At 50.4% G+C, this 25516-nt stretch overlaps 1 protein-coding gene and 2 long non-coding RNA genes across 6 annotated transcripts in view; 1 reads left to right on the top strand and 2 right to left on the bottom strand.

Annotated features, from left to right (window-relative positions):
• LOC105602204 (uncharacterized) overlaps nt 1–591 on the bottom strand; it is a 44426-nt gene extending 43835 nt beyond the window's left edge. For both annotated transcript variants that reach the window (XR_009596596.1, XR_009596595.1), the window contains exon 1: nt 499–591. This is a non-coding gene — a long non-coding RNA (uncharacterized LOC105602204). The remainder of the gene's footprint in view (nt 1–498) is intronic.
• Nucleotides 238–5938, top strand: THY1 (Thy-1 cell surface antigen). Of its 3 annotated transcripts, XM_027979323.2 has the most exons (4): nt 238–297; nt 3055–3115; nt 3612–3947; nt 4700–5938. In XM_027979323.2, exons 2-4 carry the CDS (start codon nt 3079–3081, stop codon nt 4810–4812), a joined length of 486 nt encoding a protein of 161 aa, XP_027835124.1. In that variant the 5' UTR covers nt 238–297; nt 3055–3078; the 3' UTR covers nt 4813–5938. The 3 variants fall into 3 exon arrangements, with proteins under 3 accessions (XP_027835124.1, XP_060255776.1, XP_060255777.1); XM_060399793.1 differs by having other exon boundaries at nt 3612–5938; XM_060399794.1 differs by having other exon boundaries at nt 238–622; nt 3612–5938.
• Nucleotides 5939–9157: 3219 nt separating this feature from the next.
• Nucleotides 9158–25487, bottom strand: LOC121816678 (uncharacterized). Its single transcript, XR_006056335.2, has 2 exons — nt 25388–25487; nt 9158–9769 (listed from the first exon to the last, which is right to left on the bottom strand). It is a non-coding gene; the product is annotated as an uncharacterized LOC121816678 (long non-coding RNA).
• Between the last annotated feature and the right edge of the window lie 29 nt (nt 25488–25516).

Genomic DNA, 25516 nt, shown 5'->3' with positions numbered 1-25516 from the left:
GCGACCCCAGCCCGATCTCCAGGGTCCAGAACCCTGGCCTCCCAGGCCAGGCCAGCCGGCCACAGGATGGCGGCCCCCTTTTGCTGCAGAAGTCCCCTCTTTCTATCTCGGGCCGCCGCCTCCTCCCTCCACCACCCTTTTTCTCTGCCGCTCAGCCTCTGATTGGCCGAGCCCCCGGGCCCTCCCCGCTCCCCCTCTCCCACCCCTGGTGAAAACTGCGGGCGCGGGGTAAGGTGCAGCAACTGGAGGCGGCGGCGCGTCTGCGGGCGGCTGCAGCGGCGGAGGACCGGAGGCCAGGTGGGAGCTGGAGCCAGGGCGGGACCCGGGGCGCAGGGATAGATAGGTCTCCGGTGCCCAAGCAAGCCCTCCCAACGCGAGGCTTTGGAAAACGGACCGAGGGCGCCCTGGGAAGGAGCTGCGCAGTGCTTGGGGAGGGGCCTGCTTGCAAGGCAGGGGCGGGAGCAGCGGCGCACCTTTCGCCCGCTGGGAGACGTTTACCTGGGACTGGAGTGCTGGAGGAGAACCGGGAGGAGAGCGGCAAGGACAGGCTTGGGTTCTGCTCTCCACCCAGAAGTACCCAAACCCAGATCGTAAAGGCGCGGGGGCGGGGCGGTGAGACTGGGTGAGACTAAGGGAACGGAGGACCGAAAACCGAAGGCAGTCTCTGCCCTGCGACCTCGCGGCGGGCTTGGTGCGGGGCCTCCAAGGAACGGGAAACCGCAGTGCCGCGAGGCCGGGGGGAGGAGTGCGGGGGGGGCGGGCCACCGGGAGAAAGGCCTGCAGACGGCGGAGGCGAGAACCGGAGAAGGATCAGCGAGGGGGAAGGGGGACCTCAATTGGAAAAGGAGAGGCTTGAAATAGGGAAACGGAATAAGGATGGGGTTAGTCGAATGCGGGCTAGAGTGGGCGGGAGCGCGAAGCTTCTCCGGGTTCTGAGCTGCGGGGAAACAAGGCCAGGGAAACGCTAACAGACGGTGCCTCCCCTATAGCGTCCACCCCACCCTTCCGCTCTGCATCCCCTTCCAGCTCCAGCCCCATTTCTTCCTTTCTAGTTCTAGCCGCCTCCCCGCTTCCTCTCTAGATCCCAAGCTCGCCACCCGCCTCTGTAACTCGGTGTCTGCTAATCAAAACCAGATGTTGCCACCCCCCTTTCTTCCCCAACGGCACCTCCGGGTCCCTTTCGGCGGGGGTCTGAAAGGGAACTGACTGCAGCGCAGGCGCCCGGGGACCCCAGCCTCGCCCCTCCCTCCCCGCACTGGGCAGAGCGCCGGGGACCTGGACGCCGCTAGCGGCGCGCCCTGCGCGCGGGAGCGCTAGCACCGGGGCACGGCCCTCCTGTGGCCTCTCCCAGGCGAGCGCTGCTGCGGACAGGCTAGGCTACCCGCTCTGTTGCCTCGCCAGGATACTGATTGAGCCCAGGCTGCAAAAAAAGATGGGGCAGAGAGCCGAGTCAGAGAGGCTACCAGCAGCCGGACTGGAAAATTGCAGGTCCAGGAACCCCGCCCAGAGAGCTGAGCAATAGAAAACGTCTTGGTTCCGACGCTGAGAACACATGCAATAGGAGGCCACTGTCACCTTCCTCACACACAACCAGAGACACGTTTAGATGTGTGCCACGTGGGGCCCCACACACACATGACCGACCACCCAGCCATCATCCCCAGCCACACAGTCGGTCAGAGATGGACGCTTGTGGATCACTTACTCTTGAACAGTGCCAGATGTTTGTCATTTTCCTTAAGCCCATCACAACCCGGTGCGTATCTAAAGCCAGGTTCATTCAGTATCTTTCAGACATCTGTTATATGCCATCTGTTATAGCTGTTTAGGTATTGGGGAGTTTCTTCAGAACAAGAAATAGGAAGTCCCTGAATGAGAAGGTTTTGTTTCATGGGTAGAGAGTTGTGGTTTTTGCAAGATGAAAAGGTGTTTTGCTGAACTTTCATTTCAGGTTGGAAGGATCCTTAACAAAAGAAACCACAAATAAATATACAATTTCAATATTTAATAGAGGCTTATTTATATATAATCATTAAAAGACAAGAGAAATAGGAAAAGTAAAGTAACAGCATATACATCACCAAATTGGGCTGACCAACATCCAGACTTAAACAGCACTGGGAAGTCCCAAATAACAGCAGTCTGGAGTCCCAGCTGGAAAAATGTCCCAGGCTGTGCGTCCACTTAGCGGGTGAGACTTCAGATTGCAGTTTTGGGGGTTCCTGCTGATAATCCCAGGCCTTACAGTGATAGCATCATTTGTTTGCATGCAGAAATGCTCTTCTGCATTTTTTACTTATTTAACCCTTTGACAATGCTGTTTGTTTCACCTTATGAGTCATAGGATTTCATTAGACCCTGGGAGATTGGCCAGACCTTCAGGAGTTCAAGAATTCCAAGACCCGCTCTTTTTTCTTTTTTCTTGACTAAAGCGCCACCTGACTAGCTGTGCTTGCAGGCAGGCGCAGAATCCGGGCAGTGTCCAGGCAGGTCAGAGGCCTGCTTGCCTGCTTCTGAAGCCTGAACAAGACTTCCTCCATTTTAATTTCCTCAACAAAAGGGCTCCAGAGATTGGCTGCACTACAGTGTGGATGAACTTAACATTTCTGAATTGTACACTTGAAAATGATTAGCAGGGACTTCCCTGGTAGTCCAGCAGTTAAGACTCCATGCTGCCTGATGCAGCCAATTTTTTTTTTTAATATATATGGTTAAGATAAATTGTGTTTCTGCAAATTTTCCGACAAAAAAAGTAGGAGGGCCCTGCCTTGGAAATGATCAAGTTAAAGCCACTTATTCAAAGCCACCCATCTAGTAAATGGTCACATATACACACACACCACAGAAAGCTGTTTTCCCCCACCCCCTTGCTTCCCTGACGGGGAAGAGCTGAGTGGCAGTGTCACATTCACTGAGAGGAGGGGAGGGGAGAGGGCTGTCGAGAGGGGCTTGGATGGTCATTATGGGAGGTCTCCTGAGGGCCCCCAACCCTGGCAATAAGTCTGGGGACGCCTGCCCTACCTCCTGGCTGATTCCCATCTTGTTCCACCCCAGATCCAGGACTGAGCTCTCGGCACCATGAACCCTACCATCGGCATCGCCCTCCTGCTGACAGGTATGCGGCAAGGGGTAGGGCTGGGATTCCAAGCTCCCTGGCTGCTTTCTTTTCAGAAGAGCTAGCTGCTTCCTCAAGAACTCAGAAGGTGGAGGTGACTAAGGGAGAGAGGGCTTCTTTTATCCCTAAGACAGCTGAGCAACCTAGTTGGTTTTCTGACTACCTGGGACCATTTCTGGAAACACAGTTCACTAAGCTTGTCCCATACTGAGTTGGAATCTGCAAATGCGGACCAAGATATAGCATCAACTCCCCCAAGATCTCCTGCCCCGGAACACACTGGCAGGACCCCAGGACTAGAACAGAGGGAAATGGGCTGGAGTCTGCAGAAGGGAAGGTACACTGGCTCTCAGGGACCATGTGGGCAGGGAGAGGTGCTCGACAGCAGACCCTTGTGCCCTCCCCGGTCAGGCCTTCCTCTGCTGTGAATGTGGGTGGGAAGCCCCCTGCTCTAGAGGTCCTTCCCCAACTTGGAGGGGGGCACTGCTGGTGCCAGTCTTACAGGTGGCCCGTGGGCAGAAGGTGACCAGCCTGACAGCCTGCCTGGTGAACCAGAGCCTTCGTCTAGACTGCCATCATGAGAATACCACCACCACGCCCATGCAGTATGAGTTCAGCCTGACCCGTGATACAAAGAAGTGGGTGCTCTCTGGCTCCAATGGGGTCACTAGGCCAGAATACAGCTCCCGAACCAAATTCTTCAGCAAGTACAACCTCAAGGTCCTCTACCTGTCCAATTTCACCACCAAGGATGAGGGGACCTACACATGTGAACTCCGCCTCTCTGGCCCGAATCCCACCGTCTCCAACAAGGATGTCTCTGTGTTCAGAGGTGAGGCAAGCCCCCTGCAAGATCAAGTAAGCGGGCAGAGGCAAGCTGGGGAGGAACGGGCCAGCTGGGACACCAGGCAAGCCTCTTGGCTGGGCCACAGAGGAGAGTGGCCCCGTAACCTCTCTCCCCTTGTCCCCTACTGCCCCCTGTGCCCAGAGGAATCACTACCCCCAGCCTGAATGGGGGAAGGGCTAAGGGGACAGTCAGACAGGTGGAGTAGTGTGGTAGATGCTTCCCCTATGACTGTGGGCAAATCACTAGGCCTCCCCAAACCTCCTTCTCCCCACTTGGAAAACAGGATGGCTCTAGCTACCTCACCCACAGTTTTCTTGTGAGGATACGTGTTCAAGGGCTCAGGAAAGGAAAAAACAGATGAAAGTGTAGTCACTCAGTCGTGTCCAACTCTTTGTGACCTCATGGACTGTAGCCCATTGGGCTCCTCTGTCCATGAAATTCTCCAGGCAAGAATACTGGAGTGAGTTGCCATTCCCTTCTTCAGGGGATCTACCCGACCCAGGGATCCAACCTGGGTCTCCTGCATTGCAGGCAGATTCTTTACCGTCTGAGCCACCAGGGAAGCGCTTCAAGGGCTCAGGAACCTGCAAATGGGAAAGATGGTTGGTTCAACTAGGTTGGCCCTGGTTGCAGCCAAGACATCACAGCACCAGCCTCCCCAAGGGAAAGCACCCTTGCCCTGGGCCTGGCCCCTCTCCATTCCCGCCTTTCCTGTCTGCCCCATTCTCTCGCCACAGATAAACTGGTCAGGTGTGGGGGCATAAGCCTGCTGATCCAGAACACCTCGTGGCTGCTGCTGCTGCTGCTCTCCCTGCCTCTGCTGCAGGCCATGGACTTCATCTCCCTGTGACAGGTCAGGCCCACGGAGGACACAGGAAGCCACAAGGCCCAGTCCAGAGAGCCTGCTTCTCTGAGTCGGCTAACCCCCTTCCCCACAACCCCTCACACACCTTGGGGGGCAATGGGGACCCCTCCCCTCCTAGGGAATTCCAGTGCTGCATGCCATTCCCTCCCTCCACCAATGCCACCTCACACCCCCTGTGCCCGCCACTGGCTACTTGTACTCTTTGTTCCAGAGCTGCTTCCGTCTGGTTTATATTTAGGGCTTATCCTTCCTTTTCTTGGGGAGTTTGTGAACGGGGAAGCCAGGGTTAGAGACCTGATGGAGAGTGAGGGGATGGGAGGGGTGGAAGCATGGAGGGGTATCAGTCTCTGAAGGCCATCATCCTTGCCCACGGGGACCTGAGCCCTGGGAGAGCCCTGCACGAGGAGGGTGTGTCTGGCCCGAGCAGGCGGGGCGGTGTCTGAAGGCCCCGGATGTGGGGGCACCGCCAAGCGTGGCCCATCATGTGAGGGGAACGCCGAGCGTCGCCACGAGCACTCTCTGCCACAGAAGAATGCCATCTTCTCACCCTGCCGAGGGGCCCTGGGCCCGGGGTCTGGTCCAGTGACGATGCTGATTGTGTGGGAAGCAGTGCTGATGGGTTGGGGGCAGGTGGAGGGGGCACCACAGAGGAAGTTACAGCTGGGAGTCCAGTGTCTCTCACTGGCCAACCAGCAGCTGGGAAGGCAGCAGAGGAGGACAAGCCCGCTCCCTGGCTTATCCCAATATGAGCTTCCAGAACTCGGACCTGGAGGCAATAAAGTCAGGCCTGGTAGAGGCCCTGATGGAGACCCACGGAGTTTGGCCCCAGTGTTTCTCCGGGAGGCTCTTCCCTTCTCCCCCAGCAGTGCCTGAGCCTTCTGGCAGCCCCCTGCCCCTTAGGCCTGCCTTCTCAGGGACCTCCGGGGGGCGCTGAGGCAGGCCACGGGTTGAGACCCACGAGTGGGACCTGTCTTGAGCGATGGCTTTTCCCAGCACCCAGCTCCCCACCCGGCGGCTCTGCCAAGTCTTGTGACCGTGTGTAGTGCCAGCGTAGCTTATGGCATCTCGTTGAGGAAAAAGAATACTGTACAATAAAACCAAGCCTCTGGAATCTGCCCTCCTGTGGCTCTCTGCTTTGCTCCTCTCTCCAGGCCTGTCCACCACTCCCTTAGCCAAGAGGTCCAACCCCCTGCCTCCTGTCCCCCTGCTCCCTGCCTTCAGCAGCCCTTCCTCTCCCCTCTGCCTCCATGGGTGGACCACTGCACGCCTGGCTTCTCAACCATTTTACCACCACATGTTTGCCCAAATAAAGGAATATTCCCTCTCTCCAGACTCACCTGCCCACAACACGGTTTGGGCCAAGCCACATGGTGCTGGTTCCAGGATAGGCTAACAAGCATCAAGGTGTGGAGTCTACCTTCTCAGATGGGGTTGTTCTCAGATGAGGTTACATCTGCTACGTGGGAGCTGCCCACATCCATCAAGGTGTGAGGACAAGCATCTCTTAAGTCCAGCTTGGCCATAGAGAGCATTGGGGTGGGGAGACAACACAGGCCCATCCTGGGCTCCCTCTCCTAAAATCACTGAGCAGAACGCCAACAGTGCCCCCTGGCACCAGGGGCTAGAACAGCACCACAGGGTGGCTCTGGGTCCCAGTGGCTGGCGGAGTGACACAGCTCCCAGACATCCTTCCAGGCTTTGCCAGGGGATCTGGGGGAGGAGAGTGGTGACTACCCAGAATCTGACTCATCTGATATTTGGTGCTGGGTAGGATGATTTTTCTGAGCTTTTGCTTAAAGGCCTAAGGCCTAGGATCTAAAGTCACACCAGTGACTCCCAAGCCCCTGGTGGCCAGGCTAGAAGAGAGCAAGAGAAGTCCCCAAGGAAAAGAAACTGTGTCACCAACAACAGGGGCCCACCCACGTGGGCTGTCAGACATTCAGTACGGGGCACCCAGCCTGCGCACAGTTCCCTTTTGGTTTGCTTGGTGGTGGTTTCGTCCCTAAGTCGTGTCTGACTCTTACAACCCCATGGACTGTAGCCTGCCAGCCTCTTCCATCCATGGGATTCCCCCGGCAAGAATACTGGAGTGGGTTGCCATTTCCTTCTCCAGGGGATCTTCTCAACCCAGGGATCGAACCCAGGTCTCCTGCCTTGGCAAGCAGAGTCTTTACCACTGAGCAAAAAGAGCCTTTAGCAGGGGAAGGGAATTAAAATGCTACACTTGGGAAAAAAAAAAAAAATGCTACACTCAGGGTAGTGAGAGTTCAAGTCGGAAGGAACTGGGAAGCCAGGCGTGCAACCTCGACTGTGAGAAGCCATGAGACCCTGGCACCTGCATGAGCCCCCTGTGGGGTCTTTGTCACCCTGGCGCTGTACCCCTCAAGAGTTTAGTGCCCCACCCCCTCAAGGGTCCCCCTACCGCTGTGGTGTGGAGGGGGAGGAGGCGAGCCCAAGGCCCACAGTGAGTGGGGTTAGCTTCAGAAGATACAGAGGCCATCTGAGGTCCAGGGGCTCCCGGAAGGCAGAGGCGGAGAAGAGAGGCACAGGCCTGGGCCTGAGAAGGGGCTCAATGACAAAAGTCAGAGCCGTCAGGCCTCACAGCACAAGCTGACTGGGAAAGACTGTGGGCCGGGGCTGCGGCGGGCTCTCAGAGGCAGGCCACGATGGCAGTCAGCTCCTCTCGGTCAAGGCAGGAGAGCCTGAAGCACTGCAACACGTCCACAGGGACTTGGCTAATAACAAAGCGGGGTAGTTAGGGACTTTGGGAAGGTCGTGTACACACTGCTGTGTTTTAAATGGATAACCCACTAGGACCTGTTATATGGAACTCAGCTCAGTGTTATGTGGCAGCCTGGATGGGAGGGGGGTTTGGGGGAGAATAGGTACAGGCATATGTACGGCTAAGTCCCTTCACTGTTCACCTGGAACTACCACAACATTTTTAACAGGCTATACCCCAATACAAAATTAAAAATTTTAAATTTGGGAAAACAAAAAAAGAGGCCTGGGCCCCAGCCATCCCTGGTTCCTGCGCTGATGCCCAGAACTCACCCCACCAAGCCCCTCCCACTCCTCACCCCTCCCCCACACCCCCCTCGGCCATCTCGTTCCCTCCGTTAGGGCACAGAATGCTTGCTCGGTGGAAACAGAGAGAAGCTCCTCTCCACACCTCCATCACTGAGACAGAGGAACACCTGAACAACCGGCGTGAGGGTCTTCCCAACACCCAGGGGCTACCTCGGGAAGGGCAAGGGCATCACCATGGGGAGACGCAGGGACTCTCTCTGGCCAACCAACAAATGTACCCGACATCCAGGGGACCCGTGACATGCGTCCTCCAGCCACCCCACCCCTCTGCCCACCGCCACCAGCGTGATGCTCCTGTCCTGTGTCTGCAACTCCCATGTTGTCATGAGCAGGTTTCTCTTTACATGTGAAGGGAGCAAGTCCCAGGTTAGGAGTCAACCACTTTCTCATCTATCATTAAGGAGTCTGTGGGGCTGGAGTCCTGAGTTCTGGCAAAGCGTGACAAAGGTCCTCCCTCCTGCTAATCCAGCAAGGATTCAGGACAAAGGTGGGACTGCCCACCCCTCAGGAGGATTGTGTCCTGTGAAGACTCCCAGAAGGATTTCCCTGGTAGCTCAGTGGTAAGAGAATCTGCCTGCCAATGCAGGGGACTGGGACTCAATCCCTGGTCTGGGAAGATTCCACATGACGAGGGGCAACTAAGCCTGTGCTCTAGAGCCCTGGAGCTGCAACTGCTGCGGCCTAGAGCCCGTGTTCTGCAACGAGAGGCCACCCAGATGAGAAGTTCACCCATAGCAACTACAGAGTAGCCCTTGCTCACCGCAACTAGAAAAAGCCCACTGCATACAGCAGCAAAAACCCAGCACAGCCAAAAAAAAAAAAGACTCTTGGGAGGCATCTTTGCCCAGACAAAGGGGAAGACCTGGGGACAGGGAAGGTATGGAAATGGGCACATGCTGGAGAGGGCACAGTAGGACCAACGGGAGAGTTCTGCAGAGGCCAAGTGTGGCTCCACCCTGGAAGGGCCACTGGTGGCTGGCCTGGCCCAGCACAGAGGTGGGAGTGGCTGGCAGTGGGCATAGTCAGAGGAGGTCATTCAAATAGCTTCTGGTACTTAGTGGAAACCTGGGCTACAAGATCCTAGTCACGTCACCCTTCAATGCCTCACTCCTCTGATTTCCAAAATAAGATGGGGGAAACTCCCTGGTGGTCCAGTGGACTCCACACCCCTCACTGCAGGGAACTAAGATCCTGCAAGCTTCGAAGCACAGCCAAAGACAAAATAAAAAATAAAATCAGATGGTAGCACTGGAACATTTATTTGTACAACAAATGTTAAGTACCTAGCTGTGCTAAGAGGTAAAAGACACAGCCCCTGGCTGAAGGAATCTACAGCCCAGTAAGAAGTCAGGAATTGATTTCAATGCAGTGATTGTTGCTAGGAGGCAGCAAAACTGTGGCAGACTGTGTAGTGGTTTCCCAACATGCATCCTCCTCTTCTTTCTCAGTAGAACCCACAAATTTGAACTAGAATAAAGACTACATTTCCCAGCTCCCTTGTAGCAAGATGTGCACATACGGCTAAGTTCTGTCCAATGGAACATTAACACAAAATAATCAGTATAATTTCTATGTATGTGTGTTCAGTCACTCAGTCATGCCTGACTCTATGACCCCATGGACTATAGTCTGCCAAACTCCTTTGTCCATGGAATTTTCCAGGCAAGAATACAGGAGTGAGCTCCAATATTCTTCTCCAGGGGATCGTCTTGACCCAGGAATCACACTCTGTCTCCTGTGTTGCAAGCAGAGAAGTGCTCTTAAAGAGAGAACATGTGCTTTTCAGCCCTTTTCATCTTCATGCTGGCTGGAATGTGGAGTCGATGGCTGGAGCTGGAGCAGCCATCCTGGGCTGTAAGACAGAAGTTGAATGCTACATGTGACAAAGTACAAGGCAGCAGCTGGGATTCCTAGTGATGGCAGAGTTATTAGAGAAGCCATGGAATACTGCGTTAGAACGACTGTTACTTGGAATTTCTGCACTCACAACTGAACCAAAATGTGCCTTTAAAAAGAAGTTGCTATTTAACACAACTTAACTATATGCTTAAAAATGGCTAAGACAGTAAATTATATATATATATATATATATATATATATATATTTTTTACCACCAAAAAAAAAAAAAAAAGCCAAAAATCAAATTCAGAGAGACAGAAAGTAAAATGGTGGTTGTCAGAGGTTGAGGGGAGGGGGGAGGAGGGATAGGGAGTCATTATTTAATGGGTACAGAGTTTCAGTTCTGCAAGATGAAAAGCATTCTGGAGATGGATGATGGAAGTTTCACAACAATGTGCACCAAACGGTTTTATGTATTTTAACACAATGTTGTTTTTTTTATTAAAAAAGGAAACAAGGGAAATTTTTGCTGTGTTTATGTGAGCACTTACATTTGTAAAATGCATTTTAGAGTCTCAACTGTGTCAGGAAGTAAAAAGGTCAGACAGTGGGCAGATTACACATAGATGGAAAGAGGAGGTACAGGGGGCCAAAAGTTGACAGGCCAGAGGGCTGGAAGGAGCATCCACGTGGTTATTGAAATCTTGGAGAAGGATAAAAGAGACACAGTGGAAAGGAAGCCATTGAGCCAGGAGCCAGCAGTGACCTGGAGCCAGCAGGTGGCAGCAGTGAGGAAGGGCGGCAATAGGGTACCCAGCTGCCGGTAGACTCCTCCACAAGGGAGGGAAGCGGCAAGGACACGCCCCCCACCTGCTGTGGGTTGAAGTGTAGCCTCCCCAAAAAAACGTACAGTCAGGCCCTAATCCTCATGACTTATGAATGAAGCCTTATTGGGAAACTGGGTCTTTGCAGATGTAATCAAGCTAAAATGAAGTCATAGGATCAGGGTTAGTTGCTCAATCATGTCCAACTCTGTGACCCCATGGACTGTAGTCCACCAGGTTCCTCTGTCCATGGAATTCTCCAGGCAAGGATACTAAGTGGGTTGCCATTCCCTTCCCCAGGGGATCTTCCCTACCCAGGGATCCTGCATTGCAAACAGATTCTTTACTTTCTGGGCAACCAGGGAAGCCCATAGGATTAGAGTGGACCCTAATCCAAAGATTGGTGTCCTTATGAGAAAGGGCAATTTGAACACTGAGAAACAGGAGACACACAGAGAAGACCACCATGTGACGATGGAGGAAAGATTGGAGTGGTGCTGCCACCAGCCTAGGATCACTGGGGACCACCAGAAGCCGGAAGAGGCCAGGAAGGACCCTCCCCCAGAAGCCTCAGAGGGAGCATGGCCCTGGCAACACCTTGATTTTGGACTTCTGGCCAAAAGTGTAAGTCTAAGAAAAACATTTCTGTTGCTTTAAGAGATGGTCATTTGTCCCGGCAGCCCTAGGACACCCAAATCCCACCTCCCGACCCTGAGGTGTGTGAGGGATGGAGTAAAAGCAGACTCCACTGGAAGGGGGGAGGGAAGCTCGGGAAGGAAGGGAGATACACACACACACACACACACACACACACACACACACACACACACACACACACATACATATATAATTATGGCTGATTCACACTGTTGTGTGGCAGAGGCCAACACAACATCGCAAAGCAATTATCTTCCAGTTTAAAAAAAAGCAGACTCCACTGAAAGAGGCTTCAAGGGAAACAATGTCCTCAGGGGACAATGAGTTTCACTGAAGGCCAGCACTCAGACTCTCCGGAGAAGAGGCAGAGAACAAAGCAGAGCTTGTCCATCCCAGAGGAGTGTCCAGGCGTGAGAGGGTTTTGGAGAGGTGGGGACGGGAACTGGCTCAGGTAAGGAGATTCTACAGAAGAGAAATGCTGAATTCTCTGGACCACTGGTGACGGAGCTGGACAGGGAGGAGCGGGCCTGAGGCAGTCACTATGGGACAGTGGGCAGTCAGTTTAATTATGGCCTGACACTTGGTCCCACTGTCCCGGGCTCTTGGGGTGTCAGCTGCAGCCTTGGCACATTTAGGACACTGGCACCTCCAGCTGTGGGGCCTCCTGGGGCAACTCCATCCCCCACACAGGGTGACACAGCCTCTTGGAGCCTCCGTGTCTTCTGATGAAGCCGGCATCACAGCTCTGGGTTCAGGCTTCGGGCTTTAACGCTTCGCGGCTTTCTGCCATCTAGACCCTAGCTGTCCAGTATGGTAGCCAGTGGCCACATGTGGGCGTTTAGACATAAACAAGTAACACTTAAGTGAATTAAATTTTCAGTTCCTCAGCCACAACAGCCACACTTCAAGTGCTCAACAGCACACGTGGCTGGTGATGTTCCCTCCTCACAGAAAGCTCTATTGGACAGAGCTGGACCAGACCAAGGGCAGGAACCATGGTGGTTTGCACCACGGTCCTTATGAAGCAGAGCTGTTCACCTCAGCCAAACTTGTGAAGAGGAGGAGGACCTTTAATAGGAACACCCCTCGCCTCACTCCCTCAAGTGAGGGTCAGCTCCAGCAATGCTCTGAGCACATCAACCCCTCAGAGCCCAGAACACAGTGTCAGGAGGCTCAGAAAGGAGAAAGCTTCTTCACCCTTAGAGTCTAAGATCTATCACCCCCCATTCGTTACTTCCTGTCAGCACAACTAACAGCGAAAGTCCACTTCCTTCAGAGGCGTGGGCTGGGGTACGCCTCTAACCCTAAGAGGCCACTCACACCCAGACTCATGGCACACGCCAACTCAGCTCATTCGAAAATGTCTGTGTTAGCCAGCCATCTGGGCCCTGAGTAGGCCTGAAGGAAGTCCGCCACCCACCAGCTCCCTCTCACCTTCTATCACCTCCAGCCCCACCCCACCCCCCGGCCCGCGTCCCTGTCTCACACCTCCGATCCTGCACACATACGCTGGGCAGAGACTCAAAACTCAGAGCCAGGACATACTTTCTCCTTAGTGCCTTCTAAAAAAGCTAGAAGGCCAGAAAACAATTCCCATCCACCGGATCTAACTACCCTCTCAGTTCAGTGATGGATACTTGCTCCACGTCTGGGAAACTAAAACCTCTTTGTGGTTATTTTCCCAAAGCCAAGAATCAGTCAGCCCCCGTGGGAAGTCTTTCGCTCGCTATAAACTGAAAATGTGCTTGCAACTTTTTCAAAAATATATTTATTATTCCTATTTGGCTTCGCCAGGTCTTTAGTCGGAGCATATGGAATCTAGTTCCCTGACCAGGGACCAAACCCAAGCCCTGGGAGGCATTGGGAGCGTGGAGTCTTAGCCACTGGACTGCCTGGAAAGGCCCTGTGCTGGCAACTTTTGAAGGATGGTTTTTCCTGCTTCTCCTTACCAAGGTGTCAAAAATCAGGATCTGATCTCAGGTGCCTTTATAAAGGCACCCTTTATAAAGGATTCTGCAAAGTCAGCTTGGAGACCATGAGGGAATGAGACAGCAGGGCCATGCCATCTGGAAATCCTAAAGTTCGGGCAGAAGGCACCTAACGTGAGGAAACCCCTAACCACATGGCGCCTGCACTGAACCAAACTAGACTGTTGAAACTGCAGGGAAATCCCAAAAAGGTGAAGTCACCCAGGGACGACAAACATAAATTAAAATATACATATTACTGCTAACTTCAGGTCTGTAAAATGTTACTGATACTTCCTTTAGTGTGAGTGTTAAATGTCGGCATTGATTTTAGTCAAGATAAAACAGTTATCAGGCATTGGGTATGTCACTCAGTCTTCCTAAACTTTTTTTTTTTTTTTAATTAAAGGTTTTCAACCATAAAAACCTCACACTGTTTTCCAGAAACCTGACCCTCAGGATTGGGAAGACAATTTTGCCAAACCAAGAGAAATATGAGAAAGAAACTCGGGGAGCTTCCCTGGCAGCCCAGGGGTTAAGACTTTGCCTTCCAATGCAGGGTTGGGGATGCCAAAATACCACATGCCTCGAAGCCAAAAAACCAAAACTGAAAACAGAAATACTATAGCAAATTCAATAAAAACATTAAAAATGGTCAACACCAAAAAAATCTTAAAAAAAAAAAAAAAAAACAAACTTGGAACTAAGACGCAATGGAGGTGGTAAGAGGGGAACCTGAGGGGAACAAAAGGAAGAGAATCGTCCCCACAAGATGCACTACATACAGTACGATGAGGTTTTAAAATATTACTTTTGTTGGCTTCCCTTTACCCCTATGCTGCTGCTGCTGCTGCTAAGTAGCTTCAGTTGTGTCCGACTCTGTGCAACCCCATAGACGGCAGCCCACCAAGCTCCCCCGTCCCTGGGATTCTCCAGGCAAGAATACTGGAGTCCAGCCAAGGTTTTGTGCTCGTGCCTCAGGAAAAGGATGTGACAGCAAACACCAGGGGGCAGGGCTTCCCTTGTAGCTCAGTGGTGGAGAATCCGGAAGATCCCACAAGCTGCGGAGCAGCTGAGTCTGTGCGCTACAGCTACTGAGCCTGTCCTCTAGAGCCCCGGAAACACAACTTCTGAAGCCCACGTGCCCTAGAGCCCGTGCTTTGCAACAAGAGAAGCCACCGCAAAGGGAAGACTGGGCTCTGCAACTAGAAAAAGGCCCATGGGACAACAAAGACCCAGCACAGTTGAAAAAAAAGAAAGGGGAAAAATGGGAAGCCAGTTCTGGCCTTTATGCTCCATTAGCCTAGACCCTTCACAAGACAGAAAGGACTCACGGGCTGGAGAGAAGTTGTGGAAAAGATGTCTTGGGTAAAGCCAGGCCTCCCATTGGCACAACCACCAGCAACACCTGCAGACACAAGCCAGAGGCGAAGCCGCCAGGAGACAGAAAAAAAACCAGAGAAGGTTTTGAGATCTGACCACAAGAAGGCCCTATCACCCAACCAGGGGTAGATCCTAAGATAGAGGACAGGGCCCCAGATAGAGGAAGTGACTGCAGAGAGCAGCCTATTTTGGAGACAGCTGAAACCTTGGACAGCGTCATGCTTCCTCATGCTATTCTGGGGCCTGGAACAGGCAGAATAATTCCCACGTGTCCAGGAGTGACCAACAGGTAGCAGAGACACATCAGACCTAACGAGGTCACACAAGCAGGAACCAGGCAACATACATTCCAGTGGCCATTTAATATTGGGTTGGCCAAAAGGTTCATTTGGGTTCTTCTTACAGAACATCTTGCAGAAAAAACCCAAATGAACTTTTTGGCCAACCCAATAATAAGGGCCACTTCCTCCAGGGCTTCAGTAAATATGTATGGGACACCCCTCAGAGTTCAGGCAATCCTTGCAGAAAGGAAAGGCAACTCCATCAACGGACCAAAACTCAGTGTCCACCACTCCAGTTAAATAGGGGCTGGCTCCACATAGAAAGGTTTCCCAGGTAGTTCAGTAGGAAAGAATTCACCTGCCAAGGAGGAGACGCAGGTTCAATCCCTGGGTCAGGAAAATCTCCTGGAGAAGGCAATGGCAACCCACTCCAGTATATTCTTGCCTGGGAAAGCACATGGACAGAGCCGCCTGGTGGGCTACAGTGCATGGAGTCGCAGAGTCGGACACGACTAAGCAACTAAGCAGCAGCCACACAGAAATGTAGCGTATTGCAAAAAAAAAAGTTAGTTTCCTGTATATCTGAGTTGGAAGACCAAGAGAATACCTCTGTTTGAGAACTATGGGAGGAGAGAAGTTGAAAACTAGCAAATTTTTGGTAGTAAACTAGATAGATGATGCCACCATTCATAGATGTGGGGATTAAAGGAAGGGGAGCAAATGGAATGGAAAATGGTAAGTTTAAAGATATAGACACGCTCAGATTGAGGTACTGATGTGATGCCCAAGGGTATGTCAGGAGGCAGTTGGATAACTATGATTGGTACTCAGGAGTGAGTACACATTTGGGCATCATCAGCCCCGACAAGTAACAGCTAGCTGATGGATGAGCGAGAGATCAGATGAGCTCAGGCACTCACTACATGCCAAGCACTTTTGTTTCTATGAACTTTTCTTTTTTCACCGTGCCACATGGCTTACGGGATCTTAGTTCCCCGATGAGGGATTGAACCTGCACCCTCGGCAGTGAAAGCATGGAGTCCTGACCACTGGACTGCCCCAGAATTTCCTAAACAAACCCATTTAGTCCTCAAATCAACTCCGTGAGAAAGCAGGTACTACTATCCCCATTTTGGGGGATATCTTTTTTACATGCACACTGCTATGTTTCCTTCTTTATTTTTGGCTGCGCCGGGTCTTCGTGGCTACACACAGGCTTTCTCTAGCTGTGGTGAGCAGGGGCTACACCTAGTTGTGGTGCAGAGGCTTCTCTTGTTGCGGAGTCCAGGCTCCAGGGGCAGGCACTTCAACAGCTGCAGGACATGGGCTCAGCAGTTGTGACTTGTGGGCTTGAGGGCACATGGACTCAGTAGTTGTGGCCTACGGGCTTAGTTGCTCTGCAGTATATGGGATCTTCCCAGACCAGGGATCAAACTTGCTGTCCCCTGTATTGTCAGGCAGATTCTTATCCGCTACGCCACCAGGGAAGTCCCCCATTTTTTGTTAACATATGAAGATACAGATGTAAAAGTTGCAGGGCTCGCCACTAGTAACCAGAGGAATCAGAAGTTCTCTCAGGAAATCTACAGCATACAATCTGCAAGTATAACAGCCACGGTGCTATAAGCTCTCTGAAAACTGAGACTGAAGGGACCCCAGAGAAGAGGGGGAATGAGAAGGAGGCAGCAGGGAGTAAAGGAGAAAAGCATAATCACACAATCTGTGGGAGGTATTAATTTTGTAAGAGGTCAAGTAATCGAGTATGACTAAAAAGGCCCACTGGAGCAACCAAGCAGGAGAGGATGCTGAGTGGGTGCGGGCGGTTTCCGGCTCTCTGCAGAATAGATGGGGAGGTGGGGAGACAGTGTGCACAACTCTTCCAAGAGAACTGTGAAGAGAAGAGAGCTAAGAGATTTCAAGATTTATGGGCTTTTTTAAGGGAAAGAATTGGGAGACTTATATGTCAAAGGGAAAGTCGGCAGATATCATATAAAGTCCCTTATATGTGAAATGAACTCACTTGCAAAACAGAAAGAGACTCACAGGCATGAACTGGCTGGATGGTAGGGGGAGAATGAAGGGAAGGGGAAGTTAGGGGATTTGGGACGGACAGGTACACACTGCTATATTTAAAATGGATAACCAACAAGCACCTACTATATAGCACAGGGAACTCTGCTCAATGTCATGCGGCAGCCTGGATGGGAGGGGAATTTGGGGGTAAAATGGATACATGTGTATGTATGCTGTCCCTTTGCTGTCCTCCTGAAACTACCACATCGTTAACTGGCTATACCCCAATACAAAATAAAAAGTTAAAAAAAGAAAAAGACAGGATTCCACCCGGGGACAGTGGCAGTGAATGTGGCAAGGAAGAATACGGAATGGAAACATGTTCAATCCCTGATTTCCAACCTCGAACCAGTCCTTGAAGCTGCTTGACAACCCTGTCTGTGCCCAGTTCATACATTTGCTCTGCCAGCCACTGGCCCGTACCAGCTAGTTCTCAAAGGGTCATCAGACCAGCAGCTTCAGCACCACCCAGAAACTCCTTAGAAACTCAGATTCTCAGGCCCACCCAGCCCTCCAGAGCCAGACACTCTGGATGCGGCTTGAACAGACTCTAGGTGATTCTGATACACACTCAAGGTTAAGTGCCCCGAGATGACTAGTGCACCAACCCCGCCCCGACCTCTCTTAATTTCCAACCCTTTCTCTATCCTCTCAGCTGACCTTGCTGCCTAATTCACTGAGGGAAAGAGGCCATCCGAGAGAATCTCCACCAGATTCCACCACATCCATCCATCTCTGTGCCGTGGTGCCCATACTGTGGTGCTCATTTCTCACTCTGGATGCACCTTAGTGCCCTGACCAAGGCCAAGCTCTCATTCTGTATGAGATCCCATCCGCTCTTACCTTGTCAACAAGGTTGCTCCACTAATCTCTCTCCTGCATCATCTGACTCTGGCTTTTTCCCATCAACATATAAATGTACAACTATTTTTCCCACTTAAAAAATTGTCTTTGTAACTGAACAGGACCCTGTGGGGCCCTCAAAGCACAGAGCCGCCTACATCCTCTGCCTTTCTCTTATTTGTAGAAAGACTTTAGCCTCCTAGGCCTTCCCAAAGAACAAATTTAATCAGAGAAGTGAGAAAATGCAGAATGAAAGGAAAACAGTCAAGCAAGACAATAAGAGTTTATCTATTAAACCAAGTCAAGGGGGACTGCCCTGGTGGCCCAGCGGTTAAGACTCTGTGCTCCCAACGCAGGGGCCCTGGGTTGGTCCCTGGTCAGGGAACTAGATCCCACACATGGCAACAAAGACCCCCACAAGCCAAAACTAAGACCTGGCATAGCCAAATACATTTTTCAAAAACAAATAAACCAACTCACGAACTTTAGTTCCTCCTCAAGGGCCATGGATAATATTCTGAGCCGTATCCTTTGCACTATATTCTGCAGATACTGAAACCCTCACCAGGTGGAAGAAGTTAACTACATGCTGACCACCAACACTTAGACCCCAGACAGTTGGAACTGAAACTGTGCAACTCAGACTGGGACTTGAACCCACAGTCTTTTAACTGGGATCACACACCTGGTCTCAGGACTTAATGAAACTCAGCTTATTGATGTCTCATCACAAAAAGAATTCAGTGAGAGACAAAGTGATAGCTAAAAAGTGGACTTAGAACACACTCCACAGACAGAGTGTAGGCCATCTCAGAAGGTGAGAGCGGCCCCAGTGTATGGAGTTGTCAGTTTTTACAAGGGTGGGTAATTTCATAAGCTAATGAGTGGGAGAAGTGTTCTAACTATCTGGAGGAAGAGGTGGGAATTTCCAGGAATTAGGCCACCACCCACTTTGACCTTTAGGGTTAGCTCTGAATGGTCAAGGTGCTGGAGGGTGTGTCATTTAGATGCTAAGGTATTATACTGAGCATATAATGAAACTCATTTGCCATCACTTCATGGCAAACCAGATGGGGAAACAATGAAATCAGTGAGAAACTTTATTTTCTTGGGCTCCAAAATCACTGCAGATGGTGACTGCAGCCATGAAATTAAAAGATGCTTGCTCCTTGGAAGCTATGACCAACCTAGACAGCATATTAAAAAACAGAGACGTTACTTTGCCAACAAAGGTCTGTCTAGTTAAAACTATGGCTTTTCCAGTAGTCATGTATGGATGTGATAGTTGGACTATAAAGAAAGCTGAGTGCCAAAGATTTGATGCTTTTGACCTATGGTGTTGGAGAAGGCTCTTGAGTCCCTTGACTGCAAGGAGATCCAACCAGTCCATCCTAAAGAAAATCAGTCCTAAATATTCATTGGAAGGACTGATGCTGAAACTGAAACTCTAATACTTTGTCCACCTAATGTGAAGAACTGACTCACTGAAAAAGATCCTGATGCTGGGAAAGATTGAAGGCAGGAGGAGAGGGGGTGACACAGGATGAGATGTTGGATGGCATCACCGACTTGATGGACATGAGTTTGAGTAAGTTCCAGAAGTTGGTGATGGACAGGGAAGCCTGGCGCGCTGCAGTCCATGAAGTCGCAAAGTGTCATACACGACTGAGCAACTGAACTGAGCTGAACTGAATGAGGCTCAAGGTCCACTGGAAGTCTAATCTCCTGCCATCTTGGACCTAGATGTTTCTAACCAGTTTGTCATGGTGGCTCAGTGATAAAGAATCTGCCTGCCAAAGAAGGAGACACAGGTTCAGTCCCTGGGTTGGGAAGATCCCCTGGAGAAGGAAATGGCAACCCACTCCAACATTCTTGCCTGGGAAATCCCATGGACAGAGGAGCCTGGCAGGCTACAGTCCACGGGGTCGCAAAAGAGTTGGACACGACTTAGCAACTAAACAGAAATTCTCTACAACCATTTAATGTCAGAGATGCCAAGGACAAACTGGCACTTGCCAAAGGCATTTGCCACCTGCCTCTGCAGGGATTGAAGCCCATGCTGTTGGAACTGTTGATCTTCCACGTGCCCCGAAGGAAGTTCAGGGTGGAAACCAGGAGCGGGATACTTTGTGTTCCAGGAAAACTGGCAGAATGGGTCCTTAGATAGCTAGATATTTTCAGGAACTGATTTTATGAGCCCAATCCTTGCATCTCCTCCTATCTAGAAAAGCACTAAATCCCCTCACGGTGACATCAGCCCCTCATGGCTAGCAGAAAACTTCTGCAAAGAAAATGCTTGCTTGTATGAACTCCCCCTTCACCAAAACCACATATCCTCCCCACCACCTCACCTCATTGGAGCAGTTTCTCAGAGCTATCTGAGGTGCAGCATCTCGGGCTGCAGTTCTCATTTTGCCCCCAAATAAAACTATTTTGTCCCCAATAAATCGTAACTCTCACATTGTATATCTTTTTTAAGTCGACAGAGAGCACCAGGGTTCAGTCCTTGCACATCTTTTCTTTCCTGTTTATATTTGCTCCCTTGGTGATTTCTTTTAATCTCATAGCTTTAAATAACATCCATATGCTTGACGACTCTCAATTGTAATCTCCAACCCAGATCTTGCCAAACATGTAAATCCAACTTCTTTCTTGGTGTCTTGACACGCCTAATAGACATCTCAAACTTAATACATGTTAAATCAAGTTCCTGATCTTCCCCTCACTCCCAAATCTACTCCTTCTGTGATGTGTGTGTGCACGCACGTACGTGCGCACTCAGCTGCTCAGTCTTGTCGACTCTCTGCGACCCCATGGACTGTAGCCTGCCAGGCTCCTCTGTCCAAGGAATTTTCCGTGCGAGAATACTAGAGTGGGTTGCCATTTCCTACTCCAGGGATCTTCCCAATCCAGGAATTAAAACCCGTGTCTCCTGTATTGGTAGGCAGATTCTTTACCACTGAGCCACCTAGAGCAAAATCTGACTACATGTTGGATCTGTCTTTTACTCTAATCTTTGCTTCCTGTTGCTTTTGTTCACTAACAGGATACTGTCTATACATAATGGCCTGCCACAGGGAACCCTCCCTTCTGCCTGAAGATTAAACCAAAGTGCCTTTGTTTAGGGAGACATCCTGATCTTGTCCACCTGTGAATGGCTATACGAAAAAAGACATTAACACACTTCCTTCCCTCTATTACACAAGACTGGCCATTCCAGGAGATATTTGCAAGACTTATGGCCTTTTGGGGCTTTCTAGGTGGCTCAGTGGTAAAGGATCTGGCTGCCAATGCAGGGGACTTGGGTTTGATCCCTGGACTAGCTACAGTCCATGGGGTCACAAAGAGGCGGACACTACTGAGCAATTGCACTTCACTTCACTTCTTGGAGGAGGAAATGGCATCCACTCCAGTATTCTTGTCTAGGAAATCCCATGGACAGAGGAGACTGGTGGGCTCCTGTCCATGGGGTCACAAAAGAGTTGGACATGACTGAGCATACACACATGGCCTTTTTAAATACTTTACTTCCTCACCTCCTCCCCATCTCTGTTCTATAGAAGACATCCAGACCCTGATAAGATGGCTTTTTTGAGACCCTAGTCTGCCATCTTCTCTGCCAACTTTCCGAATAATGTCTCTATTCCTCGCCTCAGCACCTTGTCTCCCAATTTACTGGCCTGTTGTGCATGAAGCACAAAGACCTAGGACTCGGTAAAACTTTCACAGCCTATACATCCTCAGTTAATGGTCAGGCCAAAAATTCCTCCCTTTTTCTTACGCCACCCAATCCATCAGGAAACCCTACTGGCTCTACATTCAAAACATCCAGAATCCAACTGCCTCTCACCTCCTCTCCTGTTACCACACTAACCAGAGCCACCATCACCTCTCAGAGGATGACTGTAGTGACATACTTGGTCTCCTGCTTCTACTCAGGCTCTCTTCAGATCTGTCCTCCATTCACTGTGGGGTCCCATACCAAGGTCACAGATGCGAGACCTTGAACCAAGGCCATCTATGGAACTAACTGAACCCAGCTGTAACCATTGCCAAAAGCCCCCCAGTACTTACAGACAGCTTCCTGACCCCAAATTAGGCAAAATACTCACCCTAACCAATCACCTAATGCCACCTTTCCAGCAGGAATTTTTTTTCTTGAGGCTATAAAAATTGGCTGCTGCTGCTGCTGCTGCTAAGTCGCTTCAGTCCTGTCTGACTCTGTGCGACCCCATAGATGGCAGCCCACCAGGCTCCCCTGTCCCTGGGATTCTCCAGGCAAGAACACTGGAGTGGGTTGCCATTTCCTTCTCCAATACATGAAAGTGAAAAGTGAAAGTGAAGTCACTCAGTCATGTCCGACCCTCAGCGACCCCATGGACTGCAGCCTACCAGGCTCCTCTGTCCATGGGATTTTCCAGGAAAGAGACTGGAGTGGGTTGCCATTGCTTTCTCCGATAAAAATTGGCTACTAACCCACAAAAACTGTTGACTCTCCCTGACCTGTCAGAAGGTCAGCCCACTTCACTTGAAGCACCCTAAACTCACTCCCTTCTGAAATACTCTGTGTCTGGAAATTCTTTTCCAACCCAGGCTCAGACTGCCATGACATACAGTGGTTTTGGGGACTCTGTTAAAGCAAAAATCAGATCTACGTCCCTCCTCTGTTCAGTGGCTCCTATCTCAAAGTAAAAGTTCAGTTCAGTTCAGTTCGTGTCCGATTCTTTGCGACACTATGGACTGCAGCACATCAGGCTTCCCTGTCCATCACCAACTCCCGGCGCTTACTCAAACTCATATCTATCAAGTCGGGGATGCCATCCAACCATCTCATCCTCTGTCATCCCTTTCTCCTCCTGCCTTCATTCTTTCCCAGCATCAGGCTCTTTTCCAGTGAGTCAGTTCTTCGCATTAGGTGGCCAAAGTATTGGAGTTCCAGCTTCAGCGTCAGTCCTCCCAATGAATATTCAGGACTGATTTCCTTTAGGATTGACTGCTTTGATCTCCTTGCAGTCCAAGGGACTCTCAAGAGTCTTTTTCAACATCACAGTTCAAAAGTATCAAATCTTTGGCACTCGGCTTTCTTTATAGTCCAACTCTCACATCCATACATGACTACTAGAAATCTTTCCAGTAAAAGTTAAAGTCACTGAAATGCTCTTAGGATCCAACAAGGGTGTTCCCTTATCTCTTTGACTTTGTCTTCCTGTCTCTAGCTTGTCCTCTTTCACTCCAACCGCACTGATCTTCATTCTCTTCCTCAAAGGTGGCCTACCTCAGGACATCTGCATTACTGTTCCCTCTGTTTCGAATACTCTCTGCCCAGACATCCAGATGGCTCACTCCCTTAGCTCCTTTGGGTTATCCAAAGTCACTTTATCATTGGGACCATCTCTGATATCACTTGACACACTGTATCATCCTCCCTGTTTTATTTGCCTCTATCACTCTGAATGCCATCCAATACTATATAGTTTACTTATTTCCTTATTGTCTTCTACTTCTACAAAATGTAAGCTCCTTAAAGGCAAAGACTTCGCCTGTTTTGTTCACTGCTGTATCCCCACTTCCAAGAAGATTACCCAGCATGTCCAGTAGCTATCCCTAAAATGCAATGGAATGAGGGTCCTAAGGTAAACAGAGTAGGCGGTCCCTGGAGAAAGAGAACTAGGTATTGCTTTCTTGACAGAGGAGAAGCCATTTTTGGCTGAAGCTGTTTTGTCATCTAAGCCTGGCCTCAGTGGCAGATCTTGAACAGGTCTCAGTGACCAACGACCTTAAGTGAAGGGAAAGAATGCAGAAATAAAGGAAAACCAGTCAAGAAACAATTGCTCAGTTAAGTAATAGTAAACAATAGTTTAATAAAAAGAGTCCTAGTTCTTCCTCAAGGGATACACATAAGAATCTGATGTCAGTCTTTTCGTTCAGCTGGATCTAAGAGCCTCACCAAGGTGGAGGATGATAACTATCTGCTGAGACCCTAGACAGGTCTGAATCTAGGGAATGATGCTGACCTTTTCCAACACTCTGACTTCAATCAACTAAGGTGAAGTCACTCAGTCGTGTCTGACTCTTTGCAACCCCGTGGACTGTAGCCCACCAAGCTCCTCTGTCTGTGGGATTCTCCAGGCAACAGTACTGGAGTGGGTTGCCATTTCCTTCAATCAACTAAAGCCCTCTGTTAAAAAGCAGAGACATCACTTTGCTGACAAATTCCATCTAGTCAAGGCTATGGTTTTTCCAGTAGTCATATATGGATGTGAGAGTTGGACTATAAAGAAAGCTGAGGGCCAACAAATTGATGATTTTGAACTGTGGTGTTGGAGAAGACTCTTGAGTCCCTTGGACTGCAAGGAGATCAAAGCAGTCAATCCTAAAGGAAATCAGTCCTGACTATTCATTGGAAGGACTGATGCTGAAGCTGGAACTCCAATACTTTGTCCACCTAATGCGAAGAACTGACTCACTGAAAAAGAGCCTGATGCTAGGAAAGAATGAAGGCAGGAGGAGAAAGGGATGACAGATGAGATGGTTGGATGGCATCCCCGACTCAATGGACATGAGTTTGAGCAAGCTCCAGGAGTTGGTGAATGACAGGGAAGTCTGGTGTGCTGCAGTCCATGGGGTTGCAGAGTCAGTGACTGAGGGACTGAACCAAACTGAAGGCTGTTAACCTTTGATCCAATTCTATGTGGAATTCCGTTTAAGCCCCTTCATGAATATGCATACACTGCTCAATCCCTCATGAATATGCATGTACCCTTAGCTTAAAACTTCCCCAATTTTGCTATTCAGGGAGACACTGCTTGGGGAAAGATCCCATCTACTCTCCTCCCTTGCTGCAAGTAATAAATTCTTCCTTCTCCAGATCTTTTGACTTGGTTGTCTTTTGGCTTGACACCCACCAAAAGGGGAACCCGGTTTGAGGGTAACAATAGGAAACACAAGAGCTGCGATCTGGAAGGTATTTGTCTTGCACAAGAGGGACACAGCTCTCACCGCTCCTGGAGCAGAGGTAAGAATGAATTCAGCTATGTTTGTAGGCAGAACTTTAAGGATTTCCCTCCTGATTGCCTCCAGTTCCTCAGGGAAATAGAAGACAAGGAGGGACTTGGGAGAGTGGTAATGGACAAATGCCAGCTGCAGAGAACAAGAGAAGCAGCTAAGGACACTTGGAAGGACTGACGGTCCAGGTGAAACTGAAAACCTTGGACTTGCCTTGGCACCAATCTACCTGGCCGTGTGGTTTTCTTCACAGTAGAGGAAAGGGGGGAAAGTTATATACAAAGAATGGAAGTGACCCAAAAAATCAAGTTTCCTTTGGCTTTTTCTTGAAAGACAAAAAGAGAATCTCTTCTACTGACCCAGTGCCACCGTTTTACCCACTTCAGAAAACACCACCAGTCACTCGTCTCATGTTAGTAAAATAAGCAGAGAGTGTCTTAAAGAGTAGAGAAGGGAAGAGCCAGAAGAACTGGCCCTCTCCCAGTCGGGTGGGAAGGAGCTGGAACATTTAGCCTTCCCTAAAATCTGAAAGCTGATATGTACGCCCTGGGGTTCAACGCTGAGCCTTCTCCCCGTGACCCTTCCTCTTTCCCAATACCTTCCAGCTGTCCCGTCGTGTCATATTCAGGCCCACTTCAGGTACTCCAACCACCCCTTCCAAGCTCGCGTGCCTTTTCTCCACGTGGTTCTCTGTATATGTCGGTCGCCTGGGAGATCCTGGTCGGGC

This window comes from Ovis aries, chromosome 15, assembly GCF_016772045.2.
Source record: "Ovis aries strain OAR_USU_Benz2616 breed Rambouillet chromosome 15, ARS-UI_Ramb_v3.0, whole genome shotgun sequence".
Lineage (NCBI taxonomy): Eukaryota > Metazoa > Chordata > Mammalia > Artiodactyla > Bovidae > Ovis > Ovis aries.
The sequence above is the reverse complement of the archived record's forward strand: the minus strand, read 5'-3'. Positions and strand labels throughout refer to the sequence as shown.

Bases quoted from the DNA above. Each gene is read 5' to 3' on its own strand.
- THY1 (XM_060399793.1), top strand. From the start codon at position 3,079: ATGAACCCTACCATCGGCATCGCCCTCCTGCTGACAG. The intron at 3,116-3,611 runs GTATGCGGCAAG...TGCTGGTGCCAG, and splicing joins CATCGCCCTCCTGCTGACAG to TCTTACAGGTGGCCCGTGGG.